Source organism: Panulirus ornatus, chromosome 33 (genome assembly GCF_036320965.1).
Source record: "Panulirus ornatus isolate Po-2019 chromosome 33, ASM3632096v1, whole genome shotgun sequence".
In the NCBI taxonomy this organism is placed as follows: Eukaryota; Metazoa; Arthropoda; class Malacostraca; order Decapoda; family Palinuridae; genus Panulirus; species Panulirus ornatus.
Genome location: NC_092256.1, coordinates 24,979,145 through 25,007,141, shown reverse-complemented (window position 1 = coordinate 25,007,141; position 27,997 = coordinate 24,979,145). Strand labels below are relative to the sequence as shown.

Sequence of the window (27,997 nt, the reverse complement as noted above, 5' to 3'; positions counted from 1 at the left end):
TTGTGTAAAAACTTCATTTATGGGTTGAATCAGAATTCATGATAACCAAAAGAAAGTATGATTGGATGATGATTTGATTTTCAAAAGTTGCAGAAGAGCAGGGAAAGGGAAAACTATATAATTTCTAAGGTTCAAGGGGCACATAGATGGAAAATGTGAATGTTTGAGTTTCAAAGGTAAGATGTACTTGAAAGTTCGTTAAAAGATATGGCTTACTTCATGTATTGAATTTCAGGGATGGTGGATTGAAGCGGTCAGCACCAAAGAAGGAATGGAAACAGCAGTATCAGCAAGAGTTTTCACGGCGTCTCAAAGTTCAAAATGTAAATTCGGAGAAGAAAGAGGAAAAGACTGAATGACTAAAGGAGGAACAAGAGAAAAAGGTGATGTGAATAAAATAGGAAAGCAGTGTATGGACAATTCTACAAAAAAGACTTGTCATAATAGCTATGAATCAACCATGAGATATACTCCTGCACATCGTAATGTAATTATATTGTGTTATTGGGTTGTATTGTGTTGGATTGTTCTCAGGTGTATGTCAAACATACTTTTGATAATGTTCGATAGGAAGGTGGGTTTGGAGTATTTTATTTGATTGACATTGAAGAGAGTAATACAGGAAATTTTTTACATTGCTTCAGAAAGTTCAGTTAAAGCAAAATTCCTTTGGAATCATGCTTAGGGAGGAAACTTGATAGCTTGCCAGAAGTATTGTATTATAGGAAAGAAAGTTGGGCATGGTGGAAGAAGTTTCTTCAGAGAATGGCTAGTAAAACTATCTAAAACAGAGTTCCGGATAATCAGAATGTTAGTATGAAACACTACAGTATGACTGCTTTGTCAGGAATATTCTTGATGTTTTCTATAAGGGATTTTTTTTATATATATTTTCTTTAGATAATCCACTGTCTGAAGTTGGTCAGTCAACATCTTGCCATGTCTCTGTAGGAGAATGACAATGTTAAGAAGGCAAAATAAATTAGATTTTGCTGTACATGAAATATCACGTGTTTTATGGTACCATGTCCTACAATGACTGGTGTCTTGGACTACTGTGTGTATAATGCTGCAGGTGTTATTTCATTGTACTGCCATATATATTTTGAAATGTAATTTGTGATAATTATTAGTGGTAGTTGGGTCACTTTTGGTAGGATGTTTCATGTTCAGCATTCTGTCCATTATGTACACAAATGTGGGCAAGGGAGTTAAACAAGTTAGCAAGAGCTTTAATTCAAGGACTTTACTTGAAATGTGGTCATTATCAGTTGAGTATGACCTCATTTATGCCTTAACTATTGTACCCCAGAAATTTTGTGGTCAACTCAACAGACTTTGAATCATGATGCATGCTGCGTAACATGGGGATCATCCTATAGGTTGTTTGACTCTCATGATCATGTACTCATCTTGTCCAATGAATACTTTCAGTTTTATGAAAATAAGTAGAATCGTTTAACTTGTACTGTAATTTATTTTGATACAAATAAACATTTGTTACACCAAGGCAGTAATAGATTGAGAGAGAATCCTAGTGGAATAAATGAGAATGTTTTCATTAATGTTTTTTTGAAGCAAAATGACTGTGATATGTGTATGAATTAGCCTTTGCATATTTATAAGATAATACACTAGTAAATACAATAAAATTAATCGTATTTGCCATGTTACTTACAGTATACCCTGAAAAACCTTTAGCATTTATAATTCCCTGAATATTCCAAGGGACAGGAGAGAAAGACTACTACATATGTATTTCCTGTGTGTTGAAGGCAATTAAGAGGGATGGGAGTGGGAGCTTAGAAATATTCCCCTCCTGTATTATTATTTTTCAAAAGGAACAGAGGAAACAGCCAAGTTTGGATTTTTCCTGTAAGGCTCGGTTTTCTGTTCTAGATGCTACCTCACTAAGGCAGATGGCAGCTAACAGGTATGAAAGATGACAGAAAAAATCTCCAAGAATTAAAATATTGTAGTCCTGCATTTGTGGTTTCATTTAATATGCAGAAAACTTCCATTTATATGTGACCCAGTTAAACAGAGAATCCAAACCTACAACACCACTCAATTATTCCCCAGACATAATATCCTAAAACATTATTTAGTTTCTCCTCATAACGATGATTATCCAGAAAATGAGCTGTACAGTTTATCTCAAAATTAGGAGTCTTACTGAAAGTTGATCACAGTATTAAAACTTCAATTTTTTCCATTTTGAAAAAATGAATGCAAGTGTATGGAAATAAAGTGAAATACTGTATATGTCTATGCCATAATGCTAAAGTTAATGCATAGATATCAGGGGAGGTGGTGGAGAAGGGCTATGGAAGGTGTGCATCAATCAAAGTACATTTTCCCCCTAAATTCAGAATGAAAAGGAGAAAGAATTCTACCACCGTAGTACCTGTGTTGTAGAAGGTGGCTAAAGGGACGCACTACTTGTGCGTCAATTTCTAAATGATGTAACTGAAGGAGCCAAGCAGGAAGTGCTCATTCTCTTTAAAATCTCAAGCTGTGGTGTCTTTATTGTGGATGTAACCAAAAGAAGAAAGGGGAGATGGGCAGTATATTGAAGAATGAAACCTGGATGTTCTGGCTCTGAGTGAAACAAAGCTCAGGGGTGAATGAGAAGAATAGTCTGAGAATGTGTCTGGAGTAAAGTCAATGGGTTAATGAAAGGGCAAGAATTAAGGAAACAGTATCATTATTGCTGAAACAGTTGTGGGAGTGTGTGACAAGAGTGCAAGGAAGTGAGCTCTACAATAATGTGGGTAAAAATGAAAGTGGATTGCTGTTGCACCTGGTCATGAGAGGAAAGATCAAGAGACAAGTATTTTGGAAGCAGCTTAGTGAGTGTGTCAGAAATTTTGATGCAAGAGATTCAGGTATTAGTGATGTGTGATTGAAATGTGAAGGTGAGTAATGTGGCAGTTAAGGGTATAACTGGGGGGCATGGGGTATTCAGTATTATGAATGGAAATCCGGCAGTTGACCAGGAAAGCGTTTTCTTTTCGAAAATGTTTAAGGCACCGTGACCCTAGAAGCCATTCACCAGAAGAAAGGGTGCTTGAACCGTTGAGCTGGGGGGGCATGAGGTGTTCAGTGTTATGAATGGAAATGGTGAACAGCTTGTTGAGTTGTGTGCAGAAAAAGGACCAGTGACTGAGAATGCCTAGTTCAAAAAGGGATGTATGCAAGTATACTTATATATGGAAAATTGTCCATGTGCATTACTGGATTACATATTGACTGGTGTGCAAAGGAAAGGCTTTGCATGTGGATGTGTTCAGAGAAGCAGCAGGTGGGATGTTCATCACTTTGTGGAGGATAAGGTGAACATTTGTTGAGGTTTTTGGAAAAGAGGAAGCATTATGGGCAAAAAGAGTAATGAGAGTAAAAGAGCTTGGAAAAGAGACCAGTGCGAAGAAATATCAGGAAGACTGAATTTAGAATGGCAAAAGGTGAAAGTAAGCAAAGCTAGAAAGTGGGTGAAGAATGGAAGGTATTTGGGGAAGCAGCCATGACGTGCAATAGATGCATGTGGCATGTGTAAGGTGGGGAGATGGGCAGATTAGAAAGGATAGCAGACGGTGGGATGACGAAGGAGAGTTGCTAGAGAAAGAAAAGAGAAATATAGGTGACATTTACTGAGGGGGAGTGCAGATTACTGGTAGATGTTTAAGTGAAAGTGGTAAGAGGTAAAGAGGAAGATGCAGGAGTTTAGAAAGGTAAAATGAGAGTTGGGTGAACGAGTATCAGTAAACCTCTGGGAGAATAAGACGTTTAGGGAGGAGGATAATAGTGTGCAAAAAACGAGAACAAATGGAACATCTGTGAAGGGGTAATTTGTGAAGTGGTGACAAGTAGTGATAAAGTGAGAAGATGAAGTGAGTATTTTAAGGGACTGTTGAATGTGTTACATAACGGTGGTAGATGTAGAGCGAGTTAGGATGGTTTGTGAAGTGAAAAAGTCAAGGAGAGTGATTTAGGGAAGAAAGAAGGTGGTGGTGAAAGCCTTACATAAGATGAAATGTGGCAAGAACGCTAGAGTCGATGGTATTGCAGTTGAATTTCCTGAGAAAGGGGGTGACTGTGTTGTTGACTGGGTAGTTAGGATTTTCACTGTGTGTATGGATCATGGTGAGGTACTTAAGGATTGGTAGAATGCATGTATCATGCCATTGTATAAAGGCAAGGGAAATAAAGGTGACTGTTCAGACCACAGAGGTATGCCTGCTGCATGTAACTGGTAAGTTGTATGGGAGATTTGTGACTGAGAGGGTGAAGGCATGAAAAAAGCATTAAACGGGGGATGGCAGATTCGAGTGAGAAACTGCAGAAGTTGAAGACAACTTTCGAAGAGAGTGTGAAAAGAGGAGGCTGAGATTTAACATGCATAAAAGCAAAGATATTAGGTTTGGCAAGGTATAGGGACTGGTTAGATGGGGTGGGAGTTTGAATGGAAGAGAAATTAGAGGAAGCTGTTTCAAAGTAAGGGGGCAAAGGTACCAGGAGCACTGAAAAATTAGTGGAACGAAAGGTTATTATCTGGGAAGGCAAAAATGGGTTTGTTAGAAGGTATGATAGTTTCAATAATGTTAAATGCATGCGAGGCATGGACTATAGATGAAGATGTGCAGAAGAGGGTGGATGTGTTGGAAATGAAATGTTTAAGGACAATATGTGGTGTAAGGTGGTTTAATCAAATAAGTAATAAAAGGGTGATAAAGAGGTGTAGCCATGTCCACAGGTGATGTCATACGTCATTAAGGCTTTTATGTAAACTAAAGTTATGTTGGGAAAGATGTATTGAGGCTTTACAGGCAGGATCCCAACACCCCCTCCAAGGAGGCAGAGTCCAGCATGTATTTACCAAGATATAAAAACCTCTTCCCCGGATATGCATGTACATTTTATACGATTAAGAGGAAGAAAGATACTAGAAACAGAGAAGTTTTTTACAAGGGCATAAGGCTTGTGTGCTAGTAGGAAGAGAGGAGAGTGAATAGTCCCACAGAAAGATTGGTCTGTGTCAGGAGTGTGTGACATCTTCATGGTTGCTGTCTGTTTATGGATGGACTGGTAAGGAAAATAAATGTGAGAGTCCTGGAGAGAGGGGCAAGTATGTGTCTGTGGGGGATGAGAGGGCCTGGGAAGTGAGTCAGTTGTTTGCTGGTGATACAGCAATGGATTTGAGTGAGAAACTGCAGAAATTGGTGACTGAGTTTGGATGCGTGTGTCAAAGGAGAGAATGAGTGAAGAAGCACAAAGAGCTCATAGTGAGGAAAGATTGACATAGAGGATATGTATGTGTCAGAGGTGGAGGGAACGAGAAGTGGGAGACCAAATTGGAGGGGGAAGGATGGAGTGACAAAGATTTTGAGCAATCGGGGCCTGAACATACAGGAGGGTGAAAGGCGTGCAAGGAATAGAGTGAATTGGAATGATGAGGTATACCAGGGTCGACGTGCTGTCAATGGACTGAACCTGGGCATGTGAAGCGTCTGGGGTAAACCATAGAAAATTTGGGGGGGGGGCCTGGATATGGAAAGGGAGCTGTGGTTTTGGTGCATTACACATGACAGCTAGAGACTGAGTGATAACAAATGTGGCCTTTGTTGTCTTTTCCTAGTGCTACCTCATACGCACGCAGAGGGGAGGTGCCATTTCATGTGTGGAAGGATGGCGGCAGGAAGGGATGAAGGCAGCATGTATGAATATATATACATGTGTATATATGTATGTCTGTGTATGTATACAGTGAAATGTATATGTATATATGTGTGTGTGGGCATTTATGTATATACATGTGTATGTGGGTGGGTTGGGCCATTCTTTTGTCTGTTTCCTTGCGATACCTCACTAACACAGGAGACAGCAACAAAGCATAATAAAATAAATAATAAACCTCCCATGCTGATAGGCTTCTAGGTTTCAGACATTTTCCTTAATATCATCAATTTACTGAGAGAGAGGGAGCATGTGTGTGGAAGGGTGGTGGCGGGAAGGGATGAAGGCAGCATGTATGAATATGTACATGTGTATATATGTATGTCTGTGTATGTATACGTTGAAATGTATATGTATATATGCGTGTGTGGGCGTTTATGTATATACATGTATATGTGGGTGGGTTGGGCCATTCTTTCATCTACTTCCTTGCGATACCTCACTAACGCAGGAGACAGCAACAAAGTATGATAAAATAAATAATAAACCTTCTATGCTGATAGACTTCTAGGTTTCAGACATTTTCCTTTGTATCTTCAATTTACTGAGAGAGAGGGAGCATGTTTGGGGCAGGGTGGCGGCAGGAAGGGATGAAGGCAGCATGCATGAATATGTACATGTGTATATATGTATGTCTGTGTATGTATATGTTGAAATGTATATGTATATATGCATGTGTGGGCATTTATGTATGTACATGTATATATGGGTGGGTTGGGCCATTCTTTCGTCTGTTTCCTTGCAATACCTCACTAACACAGGAGACAGCAACAAAGTATAATAAAATAAATAATAAACCTTCCGTGCTGATAAGCTTCTAGGTTTCAGACATTTTCCTTTATATCTTCAACTTACTGAGAGAGAGGGAGCACAGTTTCACAAATACAGCCATCTGCTATTTGCTGAATCATATAAACTCTGTAATTCAAAATATTAAAATTTGTTTCTTGCATAACATTCCTTCTCTAGGCATGGCATTCTTTAGAGCTATATGGTAGTCTGAAAATGGTACAAGGCTGTGATTAGGTGGCTGCAACCCACCAGTTTTTGCTAACTGAAATAGCTCATTTAACATCTGATGTCGTTTTGGATGACTGAAATGCTCCTTGTTCCAATGTGTCATCCAGAAACCCCGCAAAGTAACATTATTAAAGATGAAAGCTCCAACTGGTACAGTTACTGGCTGCAAGATAAAAAATTAAAGAAACTCTTTAAACAACATACTGTATTCAAGTTTAATATCAACAATATATCACCAAATTACTTAATCATGACAAATGCAATTACAGTATGTAATCATATGTGGTCTACTTCTCAAAGAACATTATCTGTGTACATATGTGAACCAGCCTCATGTGAATAACATGTAAGTATTATCCCTTTCAGTATCAGTGAAACCAGAGATAATAACATATACTGTATCCTTAAGCCTCAGTTACCCATAGATTACCATGCTGGGAAGGGGTTTAGGTGATGATGACAGCCAACTATCATGCCTGGAATTATTAGGAGACCATGACAAGTGATTCTAAATTCAGGTGTTTGAGGGAGACTCAATCTCCAAGGACATTAAAATGAGAGTGGAGGATGACATGCTGTTTAAATGTAAAGACTTAAATGTTTGGCATCACATTTAGGCTTACATGGCTGTGGTTGTTTAAATTGCTCATGGCACTTTTTTCTATATTACAGGTTTTGCTAATTTTTGTTTGTTTGTGGGTCACTTTTTTTTTTTTTTTACCCTATCACAGTTCTGAAAGGGTTAATAATCCTGTCTACACTTGTGATGAATGTATATGAATTTCTTACCTGCCTAGACATGCCTCCATAAGTTACCATGACCCCATGAGGTGAGAGCTTCCTCAGAATTTCTGTACCACTTTGCCCACTCACACAGTTCAGTGCAAGTTTTGGTTGTGGTAAAGATTTCACTTCCTCACTTTTCCTTTAAAAAAAGGGATGAGTTAAATATCATCACTTCAAAATTTATGATAAAAGTTACATATTAATTTTCATCACTTCAATCTATAACAATAAAGAATTTACATATTATTCATTTTTGTGAATAGACACTCATTTCACAAGCATCTGTAATGTTTCTCCTGATCTATCGAACACAATCAAACAAGTATATGTCCCTCGTAATACTTCAAGTAATTTTTCATATCTCCTAACCGTAACATAAATCCACAATAACTACAAAGAAGGTGTTTGATCTTTTTCTAACGTCATCTGGCTCAAGTTCTCTCTCCTAACAATCAATATGATTCTTTTTCATCTGCTGCTCTCTGAACTCTAGAAACCTTATTATGTTCTATTACTGTGCTATCAGAATTTCTGCTGTGGCACCACGATGTCATCCTGAAGCTGAGATCTCTAATCAGGAAAATTCAACAAACACTGCAAGGACTGGCTGAAATCCAACCACAGAGATAGTGTGTGAATTAGGGAGTTATAAGCCCACAAGTTTTCCATTCTTAACAATATGGAAAAATAATGTCACCCATTCATGTTCCAGACTAGTACAACCACTCTCCCAACACTGTGGATTAGCTTTTAACCACCAATCCTTCCAGGGCCTCTTTTAAGGAATTTTCACTACAGGGCCAAATTTTGATAAGGGCCCACACATGTGCATGGAGATGAGTAATAACTATCATGATGACAGAAAGCTTACATGGAATATTACAATTCAAATCAATACACCAAAAAGAGCTTCAAAGAGCCTAGTTTCTTGGGGCAAAATTGACTTTTGGCTCTTGAGGAAGGGTCTACTAGGGAAAGTGCCCCAACACTATGTTAAAAGATGCATGGCATCCTTTATAAAATAGCTGAGCAGTTTCCCTTCCAACTGATTCACCTGCTTACAGTCTTGTCAAAGTCACTTTATTCACCCCACTGAGCTTGATCAAAATGTCTAACAGAGATGACTTAAGTGAAATATATTATCATGAGAAAATTACTATTTCTCCTTTTCGGATGCCTCTCTTTCTGCTTTATGTACAGGTTACTCGTACAGGGACGGAGGCATATCCTTCTTCCTTTAAGACTTTCTCAGGTTCCAATCTATGAGCCTGTTGCTCTCATGAGCCCACATAAGCAAGGGATCTGGTGGACTGAAACTAGAAAAACTAATTTTCCATGAGTCTCGGTCAGCTTTCAACTCTTCATGAATTCATTATAAAAATGTCATATGTAAGGTGAATCACTACACTTTCTTCAAAGGAAGTGTGGTTACCTCTCTTCTTCCAATGATTCAGTCTTTGGTCAAATACATTTCCAACAATGCCTGTTGTTCTACCTTTCATTCTCTTTTCCTAACTAACAATACTCTAATTGATTCTTTTTTTTTCCCCTTTAACTCTACATTAGATTATTCCAACATTCTGTCACCTTCTGATGCACCTACTACTACCAAAGAGCCTCTTTCGACATTACCTTTTCAGACAATCCAAATGCATTACTCATTTTTCACTTAAGCAAAGCATATGAATTAATGATATCCCTTTTAGTGTTTTGAGTGTACCTTAGAACTTGAGCCTGCATTTGCTCAGATGTTATAGTTTGGCCAAAAAACAAATCTCCATTTTGGAAACATGCACTGGTGTACCAAATCCCAAAGAAGGGTGACTATTCCAACCCCACCTATTGCCATATTAACAAACTTCTACTATTTCCAAAATCCTTGAATCTCTTCTCAACTTCTGTTTCTTTATGAATTATGAATCAAAACCTCTCTATTCATCTATATGATGGTTCCAAGATAGGATATACTGATGATGTACATATCTAATTTCTTATAATTTGATAATCCTAACAGAGACTTTGGGGAATCTCATGTTGTAACACTTGATATATGAAATATTCAGAATGGGTGTTGAATTGTACAGTATCATGATCTGATTTCTAAGTTCCCCTGTTTTGACTTACCAGTCCATTTCTGTTGCTGTAGATGGTTTAACTTCTCCACTGTCTTATCTCCTACCTACTCCACCCTTTTCATCATTAATAATCTTTCTCCTTCAAAAGCCTGATTCACTCAGAGGCTGATGACTCTTTTTTTTAAAATCTACCTCACTAACTTGTAAAAAAAATCTACATCTCACATCAAAACCAATTTTTTGAGCTTGGATTTGGATAGGATTCCTCAGTAAGGTAGAAGTAGCCTGGTGAAATATCATGCCTGGAAAGTCCATTTCTTCCTATTTCTAAAACCCCTTCAATTTCTTATCTTTTCTTATGATTATAACTACAGGGCAAAGAATGGTAAACCAGTGTCTCATCTATCCTGGATACCCCACACTACACTAACAAATAACCGTCCCTTTTAAAAACAGTTGATTTTGATGTTAAGGATGCTTCTCTTCTATGGAGATTTTCCAGTTTTGACACAGTTAATTTGACCTTTCATGGAATATACTGCTTTCACATCTGGGGTAACTCTAGTTCCAAGTACTTAAGTGAGAGTCAAGTCTATGAATCCTCTAAATCTAATTGTAAAACTACATTTTGTCATTAAAGCTCTTTGCCCCTCTTCTGTCAATGTTTTTCTCCTAAGAATTCACTGCTTTAACCCTTTGGATGCCTAATTGATTATACAATCTCTCATTGTCACACATACTACTTCACAACACTTAACTCACCCACCTCATTCTTCATAAGTCTAGATTTTCCTGTGGTGGGTGCTACTGCCTTTTGGCAAAATACTAGGAGCAATAGACAGAAGCAGTAGGAAGGAACATTTATGTAGAAACATTAGGTAGAAGTAGTAAGCAGGAACATAAGGCAGGATCCTCTGCAAACACTGCACTAGACTTGCCCTCTGCCAGCAGCCTACTGAGGGTGAGGCACTAAAGGCTGAGAAGCGGCACTGGAGTTCATTAGTTATAGAGACTCTAATGCCATGGCCACCCCGTTGAGGAAACTCCAGAAGGGAGCAGGCATCAGAGATATAGAGATATACAGACCTTTCTGTGCATAAAAACAAATAAATATTTTTATGAATGGGTGCCCAAAAATATATCCATTATTTTTCATCTTAAATTCAGAGTTAACCTTTGCTAGTTTTATAATAAACACATTTTTTACCATAATGTGCAGTCTAGAGTACACCAAAATGGTTGTACCTTTTTTATTATTATTATTTATGGCTTATAGCAAGGTGCACATAAAAATAAAATCATAAACCAAAAACACAGCTCCCTATCCACATCCAGGCCCCACAGACCTTTTCATGGTTTACCACAGACGTTTCACATGCCCTGGTTCAATCCAATGACAGCACGTCAACCTCATATACCACATTGTTCCCCTCTATTCCTTGCACGCCTCTCACCCTCCTGTATGTTCAGGCCCTGATCACTCAAAATCCTTTTCACTCCAACCTTTCACCTCCAATTTGGTTTCCCAATTCTCCTTGTTCCCTCCAACTCTGACATATATATGTCCTCTTTGTCAGCCTTTCCTCGATCATTCTCTCCGTGTGTCCAAACTATTTCAACAAACCCTCTTCTGCTCTCTCATCCACACTCTTTTTATTACCACACATCTCTCTTACCCTTTCATTACTTACTCAATCAAACCACCTCACACCTTATGTTGTCCTTAAACTTTTCATTTCCAACACATCCACCCTCCTCTGTACAACCCTATCTATAGCCCATTCCTCGCAACCATATAATATTGTTGGAACTACTATTCCTTTAAACATACCCAATTTTGCTCTCCGAGATACCGTTCTATCTTTCCAGACATTCTTCATCGCTCCCAGAACCTTCGCATCCTCCCCCACTCTGTGATTCACTTCCACTTCTATGGTACCATTCACTTCTAAGTCCACTCCCAGATATCTAAAACACTTCACTTCCTCCAATTTTTCTCTATTCAAACTCACATCCTAACTAACTTGTTCCTCAACCCTGCTGAACCTAATAACCTTGCTATTCTTCACATTTATTCTCATCTTTCTCCTTTCACACACTTTTCCAAACTCAGTCACCAGCTTCCGCAGTTTCTCATACGAATCAGCCACCAGTGCTGTATCATCGGCAAACAACAACTGACACACTTCCCAGGCCCTCTCATCCCACAGAGACTGCATACTTGCATACTTGCCCTCTCTCCAAAACTTGCATTTACCTCCCTAGCTACCCCATCCATAAATAAATCAAACAACCATGGGGACATAACACACCCCTGCTGCAGACTGACCTTCACGGGGAACCAGTCACTTTCCTCTCTTCCTACTTGTCCACATGCCTTACATCCTTGGTAAAAACTTTTCACTGCTTCTAGCAACTTACCTCCCACACCATGTACTCTTTAGACCTTCCACAAAACATCTCAATCAACCCTATCATATGCCTTCTCCAGGTCCATAAATGCTAAATACAAATCCATCTGTTTTTCTGAGTATCTCTCACACACATTCTTCAAAGCAAACTCCTGATCCACACATCCTCTACCACTTCTGAAACCACACTGCTCCTCCCCAATCTGATGCTCTGTATATGCCTTCACCCTCTCAATCAATGCCCTCCCATACAATTTCCCAGGAATACTCAACAAACTTATGCCTCTGTAGTTTGAACACTCACCTTTATCCCCTCTGCCTTTGTACATTAGCACTATGCATGCATTCTACCAACCACTCAACAACACAGGCAACCCCTTTCTTAATAAATTCAAACACAATATCATCTAAACCTGCTGCCTAGCTAGATTTCATATTCCACAAGGCTTTCACCACCTCTTCTCTCTTAACCAAACCATTCTCCTTGACCCTCTCACTTCGCAAATCACCCTAATCAAAACACCCTATATCTGCCACTCTATCACCAAACACAATCAACAATCCTTCAAAATACTCATTCCTTCTCCTTCTCACGTCATCACTACCTGTTATCACTTCCCCTCTTCGCTGATGTTACCATTTGATCTCTTGTCTTATGCATGTTATTTACCTTCTTCCAAAAAATCTTTTTATGCTCCCTAAAGTTCAATGGTACTCTCTCACCCCAACTCTCGTTTGCCCTCTTTCAACCCTTGCACTTTCCTCTTAACCTCCTACCGTCTTCTTTTATACATCTCCCTGTCATTTGCTCTTCCTTGTAAGTACTGTCCAAATGCCTCTCTTTTATATTTCACTTACATCTTTACTTCTTCATCCCACCACTCACTACCCTTTCTAATCTGCCCACCTCTCACCTTTCTCATGCCACATGCATCTTTTGCACATGCCATCACTGCTTCCCTAAATACATCCCATTCCTCACCCACACCCCAAATGTCATTTGCTCTCACCTTTTGCCATTCTACACTCAATCTCTCCTGGTGCTTCCTTACACAAGTCTCCTTTCCAAGCTCACTTATTCTCACCACTCTCTTCTCATCACATTTTCTTCTTTTTTTTGAAAACCTTTACAAATTTTTACCTTTGCCTCCACAAGATAGTGATCAGACATCCCACCAGCTGCCCCTCTCAGCACACTAACATCCAAAAGTCTCTCTTTTACATGCCTATTAACATGTAATGAAATAAATCCCTTTGACTCACATATGTATACTTATGTATAGATCTATTTTCAAACCAGGTATTCCCAATCACAAGTCTTTTTTCAGCATACAATTCCACAAGCTCATTAACATTTCCATTCACAACAGTGGATATCCCATGTACACTAATTATACCTTCAACTGCCACATTACTCTCCTTCGCATCTAAGTCATCCATCACTACTACCCGGTCCCATGCACAAAAGCTGCTACCGCACTCACTTAGCTGCTCCCAAAACACTTGCCTCTCATGATCTTTCTTCTCATGACCAGGTACATTAGCACCAATAATCACCCATCTCTCTCTATCCACTTACAGTTTGACCCACATCAATGTAGAATTTACTTTCTTACACTCTATCACACACTCCCACAACTCCTGCTTCAGGAGTAGTGCTACTCCTTCCTTACCTCTTGTCCTCTCACCAATCCCAAGACCGTTCCAAACCATTTCACTCAGAGCCAGAACATCCAGCTTTCTTTCCTCAAACATACTGCCCATCTCACCTTTTTCTCTCATCTTGGTTACATCCACACACATTCAGACACCCCAATCTGAGCCTTCAAGGAGGATGAGTACTCCCAGCTTGACTCCTTCTACTGCTTCCTCTTTTAGAAATTGAAATACAAGAAGGGAAGGGTTTCCAGCTCCCGCTTCCACCCCCTTTAGTTGCCTTGTATGACATGCAGGGAATATGTGGGAAGTACTCTTTCTCCCCTATCCCCAGGGATAAAAAATCATCAAAGGCATTATTTTCTACATATGAACGGAGGACCAAGCATTCCTAGATTAGAAAAAAACATTGTTTACAACACAGCCCAATACTAAGTCCTAAAAAAGTGTGTGAAAGTTTTTACTTTCTAACTGGCACACAGTCACACAAAAACAAAGGCCTTTAAGTTCTTAAATCAACTAGATGATGGACAGTTACAGTTCTTTTTGAGATTCAATACCAGAGTTACCAGAGGCTATGATTAGTAGCTGAGAAAGAATATGGTTAAGAAGGAAGTAAAGAAACACTGACACTGGTTATGTGTTAAAGTACTGGATGGTTGGAATCATCTAAGCAAGAAAGTGCAATACATCACCATCTTACCTCAATTCATTCTCAGTCACTACCACAGTAGCCCCCAATTTAGTGAGGTGTTCTTTCAGCACACTGATAGCAGGTCGATCACGCACCACATTGATTGTCTTTACACCAAGAGTTGCTGCTATCTACAAGAAAATAAACAATATTTCAAAGACACTGTCTGTACATGCAGTGGTATGCAAATATCAATAAATAAAGATGCATGATTAGACTGCACCCGAGTCATCCACCGCACAGCTGGAGTCATTTGTGTTAAGTAATACTGTATAAAGAGTAAGCCTTATATTTCCTTCAGTAAAAGACTCTTCGTCACTCAGCAACAATATAGCCAAAAAAATTCATATGGCCTCATGAAACATTACATGAGGATGTAAGAAGTCAGGGTGGATGTCAGGAAAAGCTGTTCTGTGGGTGGTGAATCAGTAAGGTATATACTCTTTAACCATTATTTATAAGACCAGTTTCCTAGATTGGCCTTCAGCCTAGCTCTAAAGCTTTATTCATTTTGGGCACTTCAGTGGCAGGACATAGACTACACAAACACTTTATTATATGACCCCAGCCCCGACAGGGCCCTTCCCTCCCCTGATTACACCCTTGCTATGACCCTCCCCTCCAAAAGTCTCCACACCCTGAATAATGGGGGACAAAAATGAATGATCAGATTACAGGAGCACAATTTTTCTTTAGTGTACCTAGTAAGTGGTGTAGGAGAGTGTGATCAAGAGGGTGGTGTCAAGCACAGAGCATCAGATAGGAGGACTAACATGGCTTCAGGATTGTGAGAAGGGTGTGTGGATCAAGTGTTTGCTTTGATGAATGTATATAAGAAGTATCTAGAGAAACCATGATTTGAAATGGTGTTTATGGATCTGAAGAAAGCATCGGACAATGTTTATAGCTATGCTTTATGGAGGGAATTATGAATATATGATGGTGAAGGAAAGCCGTTAAAAACAGTGAAGAGTTTTAAACAAGACATGGAAGGCATACGTCAAAGTAGGAAGAGAGGAGAGCATATGTTTCCAGGTAAAGATGGGTGTGCAGCAGGGATGTGCCATGTTACCACACCTATTTAATCTAATCATGGAAGACCTGATGAAGGAGGAGAATGTAAGGGTTTTAGAGAGATGGGCAGGCCTCCATGCTGTTGGGGGTGGACCTAAAGGCTAAGTAAGTTATTCGTGTGACTTGGCATGGGTGACAGACTTGAAAGAGAAACTGCAGAAACTGGTGTCTGACTTAGGGAAAATGTGTTAAAGGAGAAAGTTGAGCATCAATTTGAATAAAAGCAAGGTTATTAGTTATCACAGTTAAACGAGACATGTGAGTTGGAGTGTGAATTTGAATGGAAAAACACTTGAAGGAAGCTGAAATGAGCCAAGGGGTGGGCTAGGAGGACTAAGGTCTGGACACACTAAGGAGTGTGTGGAAAGAGAGGTCTTTATCTGTAAGGGCAAAAATGGATAAGTTTGATGGTGCAGTGGTACCAATGGTGATGCATGGGTGCAACATTTGGGCTCTAGATAAGAAAGTACAGAGGAGAGTGGTTGTGGCTGCTATCTGTGTACTACAGAGAGTTTTATAGATGTGTTGCCCCAACCCTTACAGTTTGTATATGGACAATGTCTTTACTCGTGTGTGTATGAACACACACACACACACACACACACACACACACACACACACACATACACACACATACACCCTTGCCCAAGCTAGGTATCCATTTATAAATCAGCCCTGAGGTGTGGGTGTGTGAATGCCTGGGCTAGGCGTGGGCCAACTTTCACATCTGTGATTTGAAGCTATGCAGGTTTCAACCATGGTAACCAGTAATGCTAACTACTACAACATAGAGGGCCTTCAGAAATATGCTGGAACTTAAATGTTCAAGGACAATATGAGGTGTGAGAATGGTTGATCATGTAAGGAATGATAGGGTAAGAGAGAAGTGTAATAATAAGAAAAGTATGGTTGAAAGAGCTGAAAAGGGTGTGCTAAAATGGCTTGGATGGAAAGGATGAGTGAGTAGCAGTTTACAAAGAGGGTATATGTGTCAAAAGTAGAAGGGACAAGAAGGAAGAGTCTGAAGTGAAGGAGATAGGGAGAAGAACACCGAATTGGAGATGGAAAGATGGACCAAAAAAGGTCTTGAAATCCTGCAACCAGAACATGCATTAGGGTGTAAAGCATGTATAAAATAGAGTTAATCTGAGTGATGTTGTATACAGGAGGTGACGTGCTGTCAATGAACTGAACGAGGGCATATGAAACAGTTAGGGGAAACCACAGAAAGGTCTGTTGAGCCTGGTTGTGGCTAGGGAACTATGATTTCAGTGCAATCTATATGACAGCTAGAGAGTGGATGCGAATGAATGAGGACATTTTGTCTGTTCCTGATGCTACCTTGTTACTACAGGAAACAGTGAACGAGCACAACTGTTCTTTCTCATACTTGTTTGCTGTTTCCCACACTATTGAGGCAGCATTATGAACAGATAAAGAAAGGCCACATTGGCTCACATCCATTTTCTAACAATCATGTGCAACAAACCAAAACCACAGTTCCAGTTCACTCTATCCCATGCATGCCTGTCACCCTTCTGCATGTTCAGGCTCTATTATTCAAAATCTTATTCACTCCATTTTTTCCAACTTCAATATGGTCTCCCCCTTCTCCTCATCCCCTCCAATTCAGACACACATATCCTCTTTGTCAATGTTTTTTCACTCATTCTTTCCATATGACCAAGCCACTGAAGCACACCCTCTTTAGCTCTCTCAACCACAATCTTCCCATTACATTATTCTATATCATAATGCATGTGAAACTGGAGAAAGAAATAACCATTGTTAAAAACATATCTGGAGTGAAGCAAGGGAAAGAAAGGCTTGAAAGAGGTGTAGAATATGTTAGAGTTTTGAATTTCACATTATCTATAATCATTTTTCCGCTTAGAAAATGGAGCACCATTGCTTAGGTCCATGAAAGTCAATATATCAGATTTACTGATAAAAAAATACTTGTACTCAATTAGTAACTTCATTAATTGAGTAATTTATTAAAGGGAATTCAGGTTTAGTAAAGATCCAATTCAGTGAATAAGCAAAATAAATGAAAATTCATAAAACAGGGCTTCCCTTTCCTATGTGTCCATGTGTGAAGATAATCAAAGAATTATAAAATATTGTAATACTGTACTACCTTCATCAATTTAACAATCTAGTTATGCAGTAAGTTCAGCATTAGCAATCAGACACAAATTTATGTAACTTTGTGTGCTCTCAATTCATTGTGTACTTGCCTGTATCACTGCCTGACCCACAGCAGAGTTAGCCCCATTCTGAATCACTGTGTCACCACTATTGAGCGGAGAAAAGTCCTTGAGCATTCTATATGCTGTCCCTGGATTGACAGCAATAGTAGCAGCCATAGCTATATCTACATCAGAAGGTATCTGAAACAAAATATATATGTTAAATATGTCATCAGAGCTTAAATGTCTTTTAGCACTCTCGCTGAAAATTTTCCCCAAATACTGTTTAATAATGAATATCATCTATATGTTTGCATTTTTCCTTTTCTTTCTTACTTGTCCTGTGTTACCAAGGCAGTCTCAGAAACAAATGAAGATAGGCCGTATTCACTCGTCTATTCTGTAGCTGTCATATGCAATGCACCAAAATCACAGCCCCCTACACACAGCTAGGCCCCACAGACTTTTCTTTGGTTACCCTTGGCTGCTTCACATGCCCTGATTCAGTCTACTGACAGCAACTCACCCCCTGTATACCACATAGCTCCAGTTCATTTGATCCTGTGCACACCTTTCACCCTTTTGCATGTTCAGGCCCAGACCACTCAAAATATTTTCTACTCCACCCTCCAAGTCTGACATATATCTGCTTTGTTAACCTCTCCTCACCCATGCTTTCTCTAAGGTCAAACCATTTCAGCATACCCTCTTCAGCTCTCTGAACCACACACTTCTTAATACCACAACTCTCTCTTACCCATTTAATACTTACAAAACCACCTCACACCACATCCTGTCTTCAACCATTTCATTTCCAACATCTCTACCCTCCTATACTCATCCTTATCTATAGACCATGACTTGCATCCATGCAACATTGTTGGGACTACAATACCTTCAAACATATCCATTTTCACCATTCTGGATAAAGAAGTTTAGTTACCTGGGGAGTTTAGATACCTGGGAGTGAGCATGGTAGTAACTGGAACCATGAAAGTGGAAGCAAGTCATAGGGTGCGCGAGGGAGCAAAGGTTCTGGAAGTACTGGGGAACATGTGGAAACGAAGGTCATGCTCAGTAAGGATGAAAATGGGTATGTTTGAAGGTATAGTAGTCCCAACAATGTTGTATGGATACAAGGCATGGGCTATAGATGAGGATGGCAGGGAGTGGATGTGTTGGAAATTAAATGCTTGAGGACAATATGTGGTGAGAGGTGGCTTGATCGAGTAAGTAAGTAATGAAAAGGTAAGAGAGATGTGTGGTGAGCAGAAGAGGGTGTTTTGAAATGGTTTGGTCACATGGAGACGATGAATGAGGAAAGATTGACAAAGAGGATATATGTGTCGGAGGTGGAGGGAACGAGGAGAAGTGGGAGACCAAATTGGAGGTGGAAAGATGGAGTGAAAAAGATTTTGAGTGATCAGGGCCTGAACATGCAGGAAGGTGAAAGGCGTGCAAGGAATAGAGTGAACTGGAACGATGTGGTACACCGGGGTCGACGTGCTGTCAATGGATTGAACCAGGGCATGTGAAGCGTCTGGGGTAAACCATGGAAAGTTCTATGGGGCCTGGATGTGGAAAGGGAGCTGTGGTTTCGGTCCATTATTACATGACAGCTAGAGACTGAGTGTGAACAAATGTGGCCTTTGTTGTCTTTTCCTAGCGCTACCTTGCGCACATGAGGGGGGAGGGGGGTTGTTATTTCATGTGTGGCGGGGCGGCAATGAATAAAGGCAGACAGTATGAATCATGTACATGTGCATATATGTATATGTCTGTGTGTGTATATATATGTATACGTTGAGATATATAGGTATGTATATTTACGTGTGTGGACATGTATGTATATACATGTGTTTGTGGGTGGGTTGGGCCATTCTTTCGTCTGTTTCCTTGCGCTACCTCACTAACGTGGGAGACATCGACAAAGTAAAATAAATAAAGGTAGACAGTATGAATTATGTACATGTGTATATACGTATATGTCTGTGTGTGTATATATATGTATACATTGAGATGTATAGGTATGTATACTTGCGTGTGTGGACGTGTATGTATATACATGTGTATGGGGGTGGGTTGGGCCATTTCTTTCGTCTGTTTCCTTGCGCTACCTCACAAATGCGGGAGACAGCGACAAAGCAAAATAATAATAATAAATATATATATATATATATATATATATATATATATATATATATATATATATATATATATATATATATATTTTTTTTTTTTTTTTTTTTTTTGCTTTGTCGCTGTCTCCCGCGTTTGCGAGGTAGCGCAAGGAAACAGACGAAAGAAATGGCCCAACCCACCCCCATACACATGTATATACATACGTCCACACACGCAAATATACATTCCTACACAGCTTTCCATGGTTTACCCCAGACGCTTCACATGCCCTGATTCAAGCCACTGACAGCACGTCAATCCCAGTATACTACATCGATCCAATTCACTCTTTTCCTTGCCCTCCTTTCACCCTCCTGCATGTTCAGGCCCCGATCACACAAAATCTTTTTCACTCCATCTTTCCACCTCCAATTTGGTCTCCCACTTCTCCTCGTTCCCTCCACCTCCGACACATATATCCTCTTGGTCAATCTTTCCTCACTCATTCTCTCCATGTGCCCAAACCATTTCAAAACACCCTCTTCTGCTCTCTCAACCACGCTCTTTTTATTTCCACACATCTCTCTTACCCTTACGTTACTTACTCGATCAAACCACCTCACACCACACATTGTCCTCAAACATTTCATTTCCAGCACATCCATCCTCCTGCGCACAACTCTATCCATAGCCCACGCCTCGCAACCATACAACATTGTTGGAACCACAATTCCTTCAAACGTACCCATTTTTGCTTTCCGAGATAATGTTCTCGACTTCCACACATTCTTCAAGGCTCCCAGGATTTTCGCCCCCTCCCCCACCCTATGATCCACTTTCGCTTCCATGGTTCCATCCGCTGCCAGATCCACTCCCAGATATCTAAAACACTTTACTTCCTCCAGTTTTTCTCCATTCAAACTTACCTCCAAATTGACTTGACCCTCAACCCTACTGTACCTAATAACCTTGCTGTTATTCACATTTACTCTTAACTTTCTTCTTTCACACACTTTATCAAACTCAGTCACAAGCTTCTGCAGTTTCTCACATGAATCAGCCACCAGCGCTGTATCATCAGCGAACAACAACTGACTCACTTCCCAAGCTCTCTCATCCACAACAGACTTCATACTTGCCCCTCTTTCCAAAACTCTTGCATTCACCTCCCTAGCAACCCCATCCATAAACAAATTAAACAACCATGGAGACATCACACACCCCTGCCACAAACCTACATTCACTGAGAACTGATCACTTTCCTCTCTTCCTACACATACACATGCCTTACATCCTCGATAAAAACTTTTCACTGCTTCTAACAACTTGCCTCCCACACCATATATTCTTAATACCTTCCACAGATCATCTCTATCAACTCTATCATATGCCTTCTCCAGATCCATAAATGCTACATACAAATCCATTTGCTTTTCTAAGTATTTCTCACATACATTCTTCAAAGCAAACACCTGATCCACACATCCTCTACCACTTCTGAAACCACACTGCTCTTCCCCAATCTGATGCTCTGTACATGCCTTCACCCTCTCAATCAATACCCTCCCATATAATTTACCAGGAATACTCAACAAACATATACCTCTGTAATTTGAGCACTCACTCTTATCCCCTTTGCCTTTGTACAATGGCACTATGCACGCATTCCGCCAATCCTCAGGCACCTCACCATGAGTCATACATACATTAAATAACCTTACCAACCAGTCAATAATACAGTCACCCTCTTTTTTAATAAATTCCACTGCAATACCATCCAAACCTGCTGCTTTGCCGGCTTTCATCTTCCGCAAAGCTTTTACTACCTCTTCTCTGTTTACCAAATCATTTTCCCTAACCCTCTCACTTTGCACACCACCTCGACCAAAACACCCTATATCTGCCACACTATCATCAAACACATTCAACAAACCTTCAAAATACTCACTCCATCTCCTTCTCACATCACCACTACTTGTTATCACCTCCCCATTTGCACCCTTCACTGAAGTTCCCATTTGCTCCCTTGTCTTACGCACTTTATTTACCTCCTTCTAGAACATCTTTTTATTCTCCCTAAAATTTAATGATACTGCAAGTATGCAGTCTGTTGGAGATGAGAGAGCTTGGGAAGTGTCAGTTGTTGTTCGCTGATGATACAGCGCTGGTGGCTGATTCATGTGAGAAACTGCAGAAGCTGGTGACTGAGTTTGGTAAAGTGTGTGAAAGAAGAAAGTTAAGAGTAAATGTGAATAACAGCAAGGTTATTAGGTACAGTAGGGTTGAGGGTCAAGTCAATTGGGAGGTAAGTTTGAATGGAGAAAAACTGGAGGAAGTAAAGTGTTTTAGATATCTGGGAGTGGATCTGGCAGCAGATGGAACCATGGAAGCAGAAGTAAATCATAGGGTGGGGGAGGGGGCGAAAATCCTGGGAGCCTTGAAGAATGTGTGGAAGTCGAGAACATTATCTCAGAAAGCAAAAATGGGTACGTTTGAAGGAATAGTGGTTCCAACAATGTTGTATGGTTGCGAGGCGTGGGCTATGGATAGAGTTGTGCGCAGGAGGGTGGATGTGCTGGAAATGAGATGTTTGCGGACAATATGTGGTGTGTAGTGGTTTGATCGAGTAAGTAATGTAAAGGTAAGAGTGATGTGTGGAAATAAAAAGAGCGTGGTTGAGAGAGCAGAAGAGGGTGTTTTGAAATGGTTTCGGCACATGGAGAAAATGAGTGAGGAAAGATTGACCAAGAGGATATATGTGTCGGAGGTGGAGGGAACGAGGAGAAGTGGGAGACCAAATTGGAGGTGGAAAGATGGAGTGAAAAAGATTTTGAGTGATCGGGGCCTGAACATGCAGGAGGGTGAAAGGCGGTCAAGGAATAGAGTGAATTGGATCGATGTGGTATACCGGGGTCGACGTGCTGTCAATGGATTGAAACAGGGCATGTGAAGCGTCTGGGGTAAACCATGGAAAGTTGTGTGGGGCCTGGATGTGGAAAGGGAGCTGTGGTTTCGGGCATTATTGCATGACAGCTGGAGACTGAGTGCGAGCGAATGGGGCCTTTGTTGTCTTTTCCTGGCGCTTCCTCGCGCACATGAGGGGGGAGGGGGATGTTATTCCGTGTGTGGCGATGGGGGTGAGTAGGGGCAGACAGTGTGAATTGTGTGCATGTGTGTATATGTGTGTGTCTGTGTGTGTATATATGTGTGTACGTTGGGATGTGTGGGTGTGTATGTTTGCGTGTGTGGACGTGTGTGTGTGTGCATGTGTGTGGGGGTAGGTTGGGCCATTTCTTACGTCTGTTTCCTTGTGCTACCTCGCAGGCGCGGGAGACAGCGACAAAGCAAAATAATAAAAAAAATGTTGGAAAGGATCACAATTTTGTGCGTGATCAAGATATTCCTATGAGTCCATGGGGAAAATGAAACACGAAAAGTTCCCAAGTGCACTTTCGTGTAATAATCACATCATCGGGGAGACACAAGAGAGAAATATAACAGTCAGTTGATATACATCGAAGAGATGAAGCTAGGACGCCATTTGGTAAACATATATATATATATATATATATATATATATATATATATATATATATTTCTTTTTTTTTCTTTTTTTTTTTTGCCACTGTTTCCCGCATTTGCGAGGTAGCGCAAGGAACCAGACGAAAGAAATGGCCCAACCCACCCCCATACATATATATATATATATATATATATATATATATATATATATATACACACAGCTTTTGTTGAATGCTTATTGCTACTGCACCACTGTAAAGTCGAAAAATCATAAGTCCAATCATTGTAAGTTGGGGAGCATCTGTATATGTAGAAGTATGAAAAAAAAAAATCAGTCTTTATCAGCTTTTGTTTACTTGTAATGGTGTGTTAATGCTTATGAAAGCTACACTTTACACATAGTTTAAAAAATGGTAGAACAAAATTGCAAATCATGTATGTCACATGTGACTGATAATGAGAGTAACTTACAATGAATACATTTCATGTAAAGCATCCCTTTAATTTTAGGAAAAGTATTCTAATGTTTTTACTGTCAATATGTCAATACCTACTGTTATATTCCACCACAATATAACCATACCTTAATTATTTCACTGGAAGTAGTTACAACATGAGTTCGCCAAGTACCAAATGCATTAACTCGAGGAATAACATAGTTTCCAGGTTGCAGCTCACTTTCAATATTTTTGCCAACTTCCACAACCTCACCAACACCCTCATTGCCAGGCACACTAGGGAGCTGTGGCTTCACTGCATAAACACCTTGGACTGTGTTAATATCTGCTGGATTGACAGGAGCTGCAAGCATTCTCACCAACACCTGAGGAAAAAATTTGCTGGGAAACCAAAAAATACATAAACAACTACACTGCAACAGTTACATAATCTTCATGACTGCACAAGTTACATTACAAAACTTATACAGAATGAATATAAAACAGATAAAAAGTATCTGAATAAGTGTCCTGCATTCTTGATCCAAATAAAGTTTAGATATAGGTTGTACCTATCTAATCTGGTGCTCTGTGGTCTGGCAACTCCTATGGTCCAGCATATTTCGAAACTGTCACCATTAGTTTGTGGATCTGCCACCAGGGCAGCACTATCAGCAATAACCACATAGATTAAAGAAAAAACTTAGAGGAATGGATGAACACTGATAATGATGAGCCTGTTCTTTATCAGCCAATTTATCAACAAATTGTGGACATGGTTCAGCAATGTGAGAAGAAACAAGATCGTCATGAAGAAAGTGCAGAGGAAAACGAGAAAGTGAAAGAAAGAATTTCTATAGAGACTGAGTGTGAACAATGTGGCCTTTTTTTGTCTGTTTTTCCTGGCACTACCTTGCTGAAGCAGGAGGTAGCAACAGTTTCCTGTGTGGCAGGGTAGCGACAGGAATGGATGAAGGCAAGCAAGTATGAATATGTACATGTGTATATATGTATATGTCTGTGTATGTATTCCTAGGGATAGGGAAGAAAGAATACTTCCCACGCATTCCTCGATGTCGTAGAAGGCGACTAAAGGGGACGGGAGCGGGGGGCCAGAAACCGTCCCCTCCTTGTATTTTAACTTTCTAAAAGGGGAAACAGAAAAAGGAGTCACGTGGGGAGTGCTCATCCTCCTCGAAGGCTCAGACTGGGGTGTCTAAATGTGTGTGGATGTAACCAAGATGAGAAAAAAGGAGATAGGTAGTATGTTTGAGGAAAGGAACCTGGATGTTTTCGCTCTGAGTGAAACGAAGCTCAAGGGTAAAGGGGAAGAGTGGTTTGGGAATGTCTTGGGAGTAAAGTCAGGGGTTAGTGAGAGAACAAGAGCAAGGGAAGGAATAGCACTACTCTTGAAACAGGAGTGGTGGGAGTATAAGATAGAGTGCAAGAAAGTAAACTCTAGATTGATATGGGTAAAACTGAAAGTTGATGGAGAAAGATGGGTGATTATTGGTGCATATGCACCTGGGCATGAGAAGAAAGATCATGAAAGGCAAGTGTTTTGGGAGCACCTGAGTGAGTGTGTTAGTAGTTTTGATGCACGAGACCAGGTTATGGTGATGGGTGACTTGAATGCAAAGGTTAGTAATGTGGCAGTTGAGGGAATAATTGGTGCACATGTGGTGTTCAGTGTTGTAAATGGAAATGGTGAAGAGCTTGTAGATTTATGTGCTGAAAAAGGACTGGTGATTGGGAATACCTGGCTTAAAAAGAGAGATATACATAAGTATACGTACGTAAGTAGGAGAGATGGCCAGAAAGCATTATTGGATTACATAATAATTGATAGGTGTGCAAAAGGGAGACTTTAGGATGTTAATGTGCTGAGAGGTGCAACTGGAGGGATGTCTGATCATTATCTTGTGGAGGCGAAGGTGAAGATTTGTTGAGGTTTTCGGAAAAGAAGAGAAAATGTTGGGGTGAAGAGAGTGGTGAGAGTAAGTGAGCTTGGGAAGGAGACTTGTGTGAGGAAGTACCAGGAGTGACTGAGTACAGAATGGCAAAAGGTGAGAATAAAGGATGTAAGGGGAGTGGGGGAGTAATGGGATGTATTTAGGGAAGCAGTGATGGCTTGCGCAAAAGATGCTTGTGGCATGGGAAGCATGGGAGGTGGGCAGATTAGAAAGGGTAGTGAAAGGTGGGATGAAGAAGTAAGATTATGAGTGAAAGAGAAGAGTGAGGCACTTGGACGATTTTTGCAGGGAAATAATGCAAATGACTGGGATATGTATAGAAGAAAGAGGCAAGAGGTCAAGAGAAAGGTGCAAGAGGTGAAAAAGAGGGCAAATGAGAGTTGGGGTGATAGAGTATCATTAAATTTTAGGGAGAATAAAAAGATCTTTCGGAAGGAGGTAAATAAAGTGCGTAAGACAAGGAAACAAATGGGAACTTCAGTGAAGGGGGCTAATGGGGAGGTGATAACAAGTAATGGTGATGTGAGATGGAGTGAGTATTTTGAAGGTTTGTTGAATGTGTTTGATAATAGAGTGGCAGATATAGGGTGTTTTGGTCGAGGTGGTGTGCAAAGTTAGAGGGTTTGGGAGAATGATTTGGTAAACAGAGAAGAGGTAGTAAAAGCTTTGCAGAAGATGAAAGCCGGCAAGGCAGCAGGTTTTGATGGTACCGCAATGGAATTTATTAAAAAAGGGGTGACTGTATTGTTGACTTGTTGGTAAGGTTATTTAATATATGTATGACTCATGGTGAGGTGCCTGAGGATTGGAGGAATGCTTGCACAGTGCCATTGTACAAAGCCAAAGGGGGTAAAAGTGAGTGCTCAAATTACAGAGGTATAAGTTTGTTGAGTATTCCTGGGAAATCATATGGGAGGGTATTGACTGAGAGGGTGAAGGCATGTACAGAGCATCAGATTGGGGAAGAGCAGTGTGGTTTCAGAAGTGGTAGAGGATGTGTGGATCAGGTGTTTGCTTTGAAGAATGTATGTGAGAAATACTTAGAAAAGCAAATGGATTTGTATGTAGCATTTATGGATCTAGAGAAGGCATATGATAGAACTGTTAGAGATGCTCTGTGGAAGGTATTTAAGAATATATGGTGTGGGAGGCAAGTTGTTAGAAGCAGTGAAAAGTTTTTATTGAGGATGTAAGGCATGTGTACATGTAGAAAGAGAGGAAAGTGACTGGTTCTCAGTGAATGTTGGTTTGCGGCAGGGATGCGTGATGTCTCCATGGTTAATTTGTTTATGGATGGGGTTGTTAGGGAGGTAAATGCAAGAGTTTTGGAAAGAGGGGCAAGTATGCAGCCTGCTGTGGATGAGAGAGCTTGGGAAGTGAGTCAGTGTTGTTCGCTGATGATACAGCACTGATGGCTGATTCGGGTGAGAAACTGCAGAAGCTGGTGACTGAGTTTGGTAAAGTGTGTGAAAGAAGAAAGTTAAGAGTAAATGTGAATAAGAGCAAGGTTATTAGGTACAGTAGGGTTGAGGGTCAAGTCAACTGGGAGGTAGGTTTGAATGGAGAAAAACTGGAGGAAGTAAAGTGTTTTACATATCTGGGAGTGGATTTGGCAGCGGATGGAACCATGGAAGCGGTAGTGAATCATAGGGTGGGGGATGGGGCGAAAGTTCTGGAAGCATTGAAAAATGTGTGGAAGTCGAGAACTTTATCTTGGAAAGCAAAAATGGGTATGTTTGAAGGAATAGTGGCTCCAACAATTATATACGGTTGCGAAGCGTGGGCTATTGATAGAGTTGTGCGGAGGAGGGTGGATGTGCTGTAGGACTTAATGATTCAATATTAAAAGCTAACAGCGATGCGAAGTGAAACATTTACTCAGTAATCTACGAAAGAAAATACCATTCGTGCTCTGCAGAATGATAAACTTTTAAATAATACCATATAAGATCAGAAATATAATGGCACACATTACTCATGTCAAAACCTGACTGTACTGTTGCTTGTTTCTTAACGATTCACACCTGATCGTCCTTTAATTTAGGTATGACATCTTCTCTCCTGACAATAACTTTTTGTGGATCACCATATTCTCTGTACACAAGGGACGTCCCAACACCGGTGAAGTGTCTGAGTCTTGCATTCTGTCGAAAACCAAGACGCAGTAGAAGGTTAGGTTGAAGCTTCATACTGAATGCAAACGATATACTTGGAATCAACAAGGTATAGAGATATCATGACTATTCAGTGTTGGCAGAGTGGCACCATGATGTCTTCACCGTTCGTGATCCATCTGGTCAGGA

At 40.3% G+C, this 27,997-nt stretch overlaps 2 protein-coding genes across 2 annotated transcripts in view; one reads left to right on the top strand and one right to left on the bottom strand.

The window, feature by feature from the left end:
- Gpat4 (Glycerol-3-phosphate acyltransferase 4) overlaps positions 1-1,986 on the top strand; it is an 86,887-nt gene extending 84,901 nt beyond the window's left edge. The window contains exon 9 of the mRNA XM_071682053.1: positions 236-1,986. Coding sequence (XP_071538154.1) covers positions 236-359 — 124 coding nt within the window. The 3' untranslated portion in view covers positions 360-1,986. The remainder of the gene's footprint in view (positions 1-235) is intronic.
- On the bottom strand, positions 1,458-27,997 carry LOC139759656 (enoyl-[acyl-carrier-protein] reductase, mitochondrial-like). The gene is made up of 6 exons (XM_071682061.1): positions 27,719-27,997; positions 23,868-24,107; positions 17,690-17,842; positions 14,385-14,506; positions 7,543-7,678; positions 1,458-6,916 (listed from the first exon to the last, which is right to left on the bottom strand). The coding sequence occupies exons 1-6, from the start codon at positions 27,881-27,883 to the stop codon at positions 6,659-6,661; spliced, it is 1,074 nt and encodes a 357-aa protein (XP_071538162.1). The 5' UTR covers positions 27,884-27,997; the 3' UTR covers positions 1,458-6,658.

Coding starts and splice junctions, on each gene's coding strand:
- LOC139759656 (XM_071682061.1), bottom strand. CDS start 27,883: ATGAAGCTTCAACCTAACCTTCTACTGCGTCTTGGTTTTCGACAGAAT. Junction 17,843..23,867: donor CTTCCAGTGAAATAATTAAG/GTATGGTTATAT, acceptor ATTTTGTTTCAG/ATACCTTCTGATGTAGATAT. Junction 6,917..7,542: donor ATGGAGGCATGTCTAGGCAG/GTAAGAAATTCA, acceptor TTTATCTTGCAG/CCAGTAACTGTACCAGTTGG.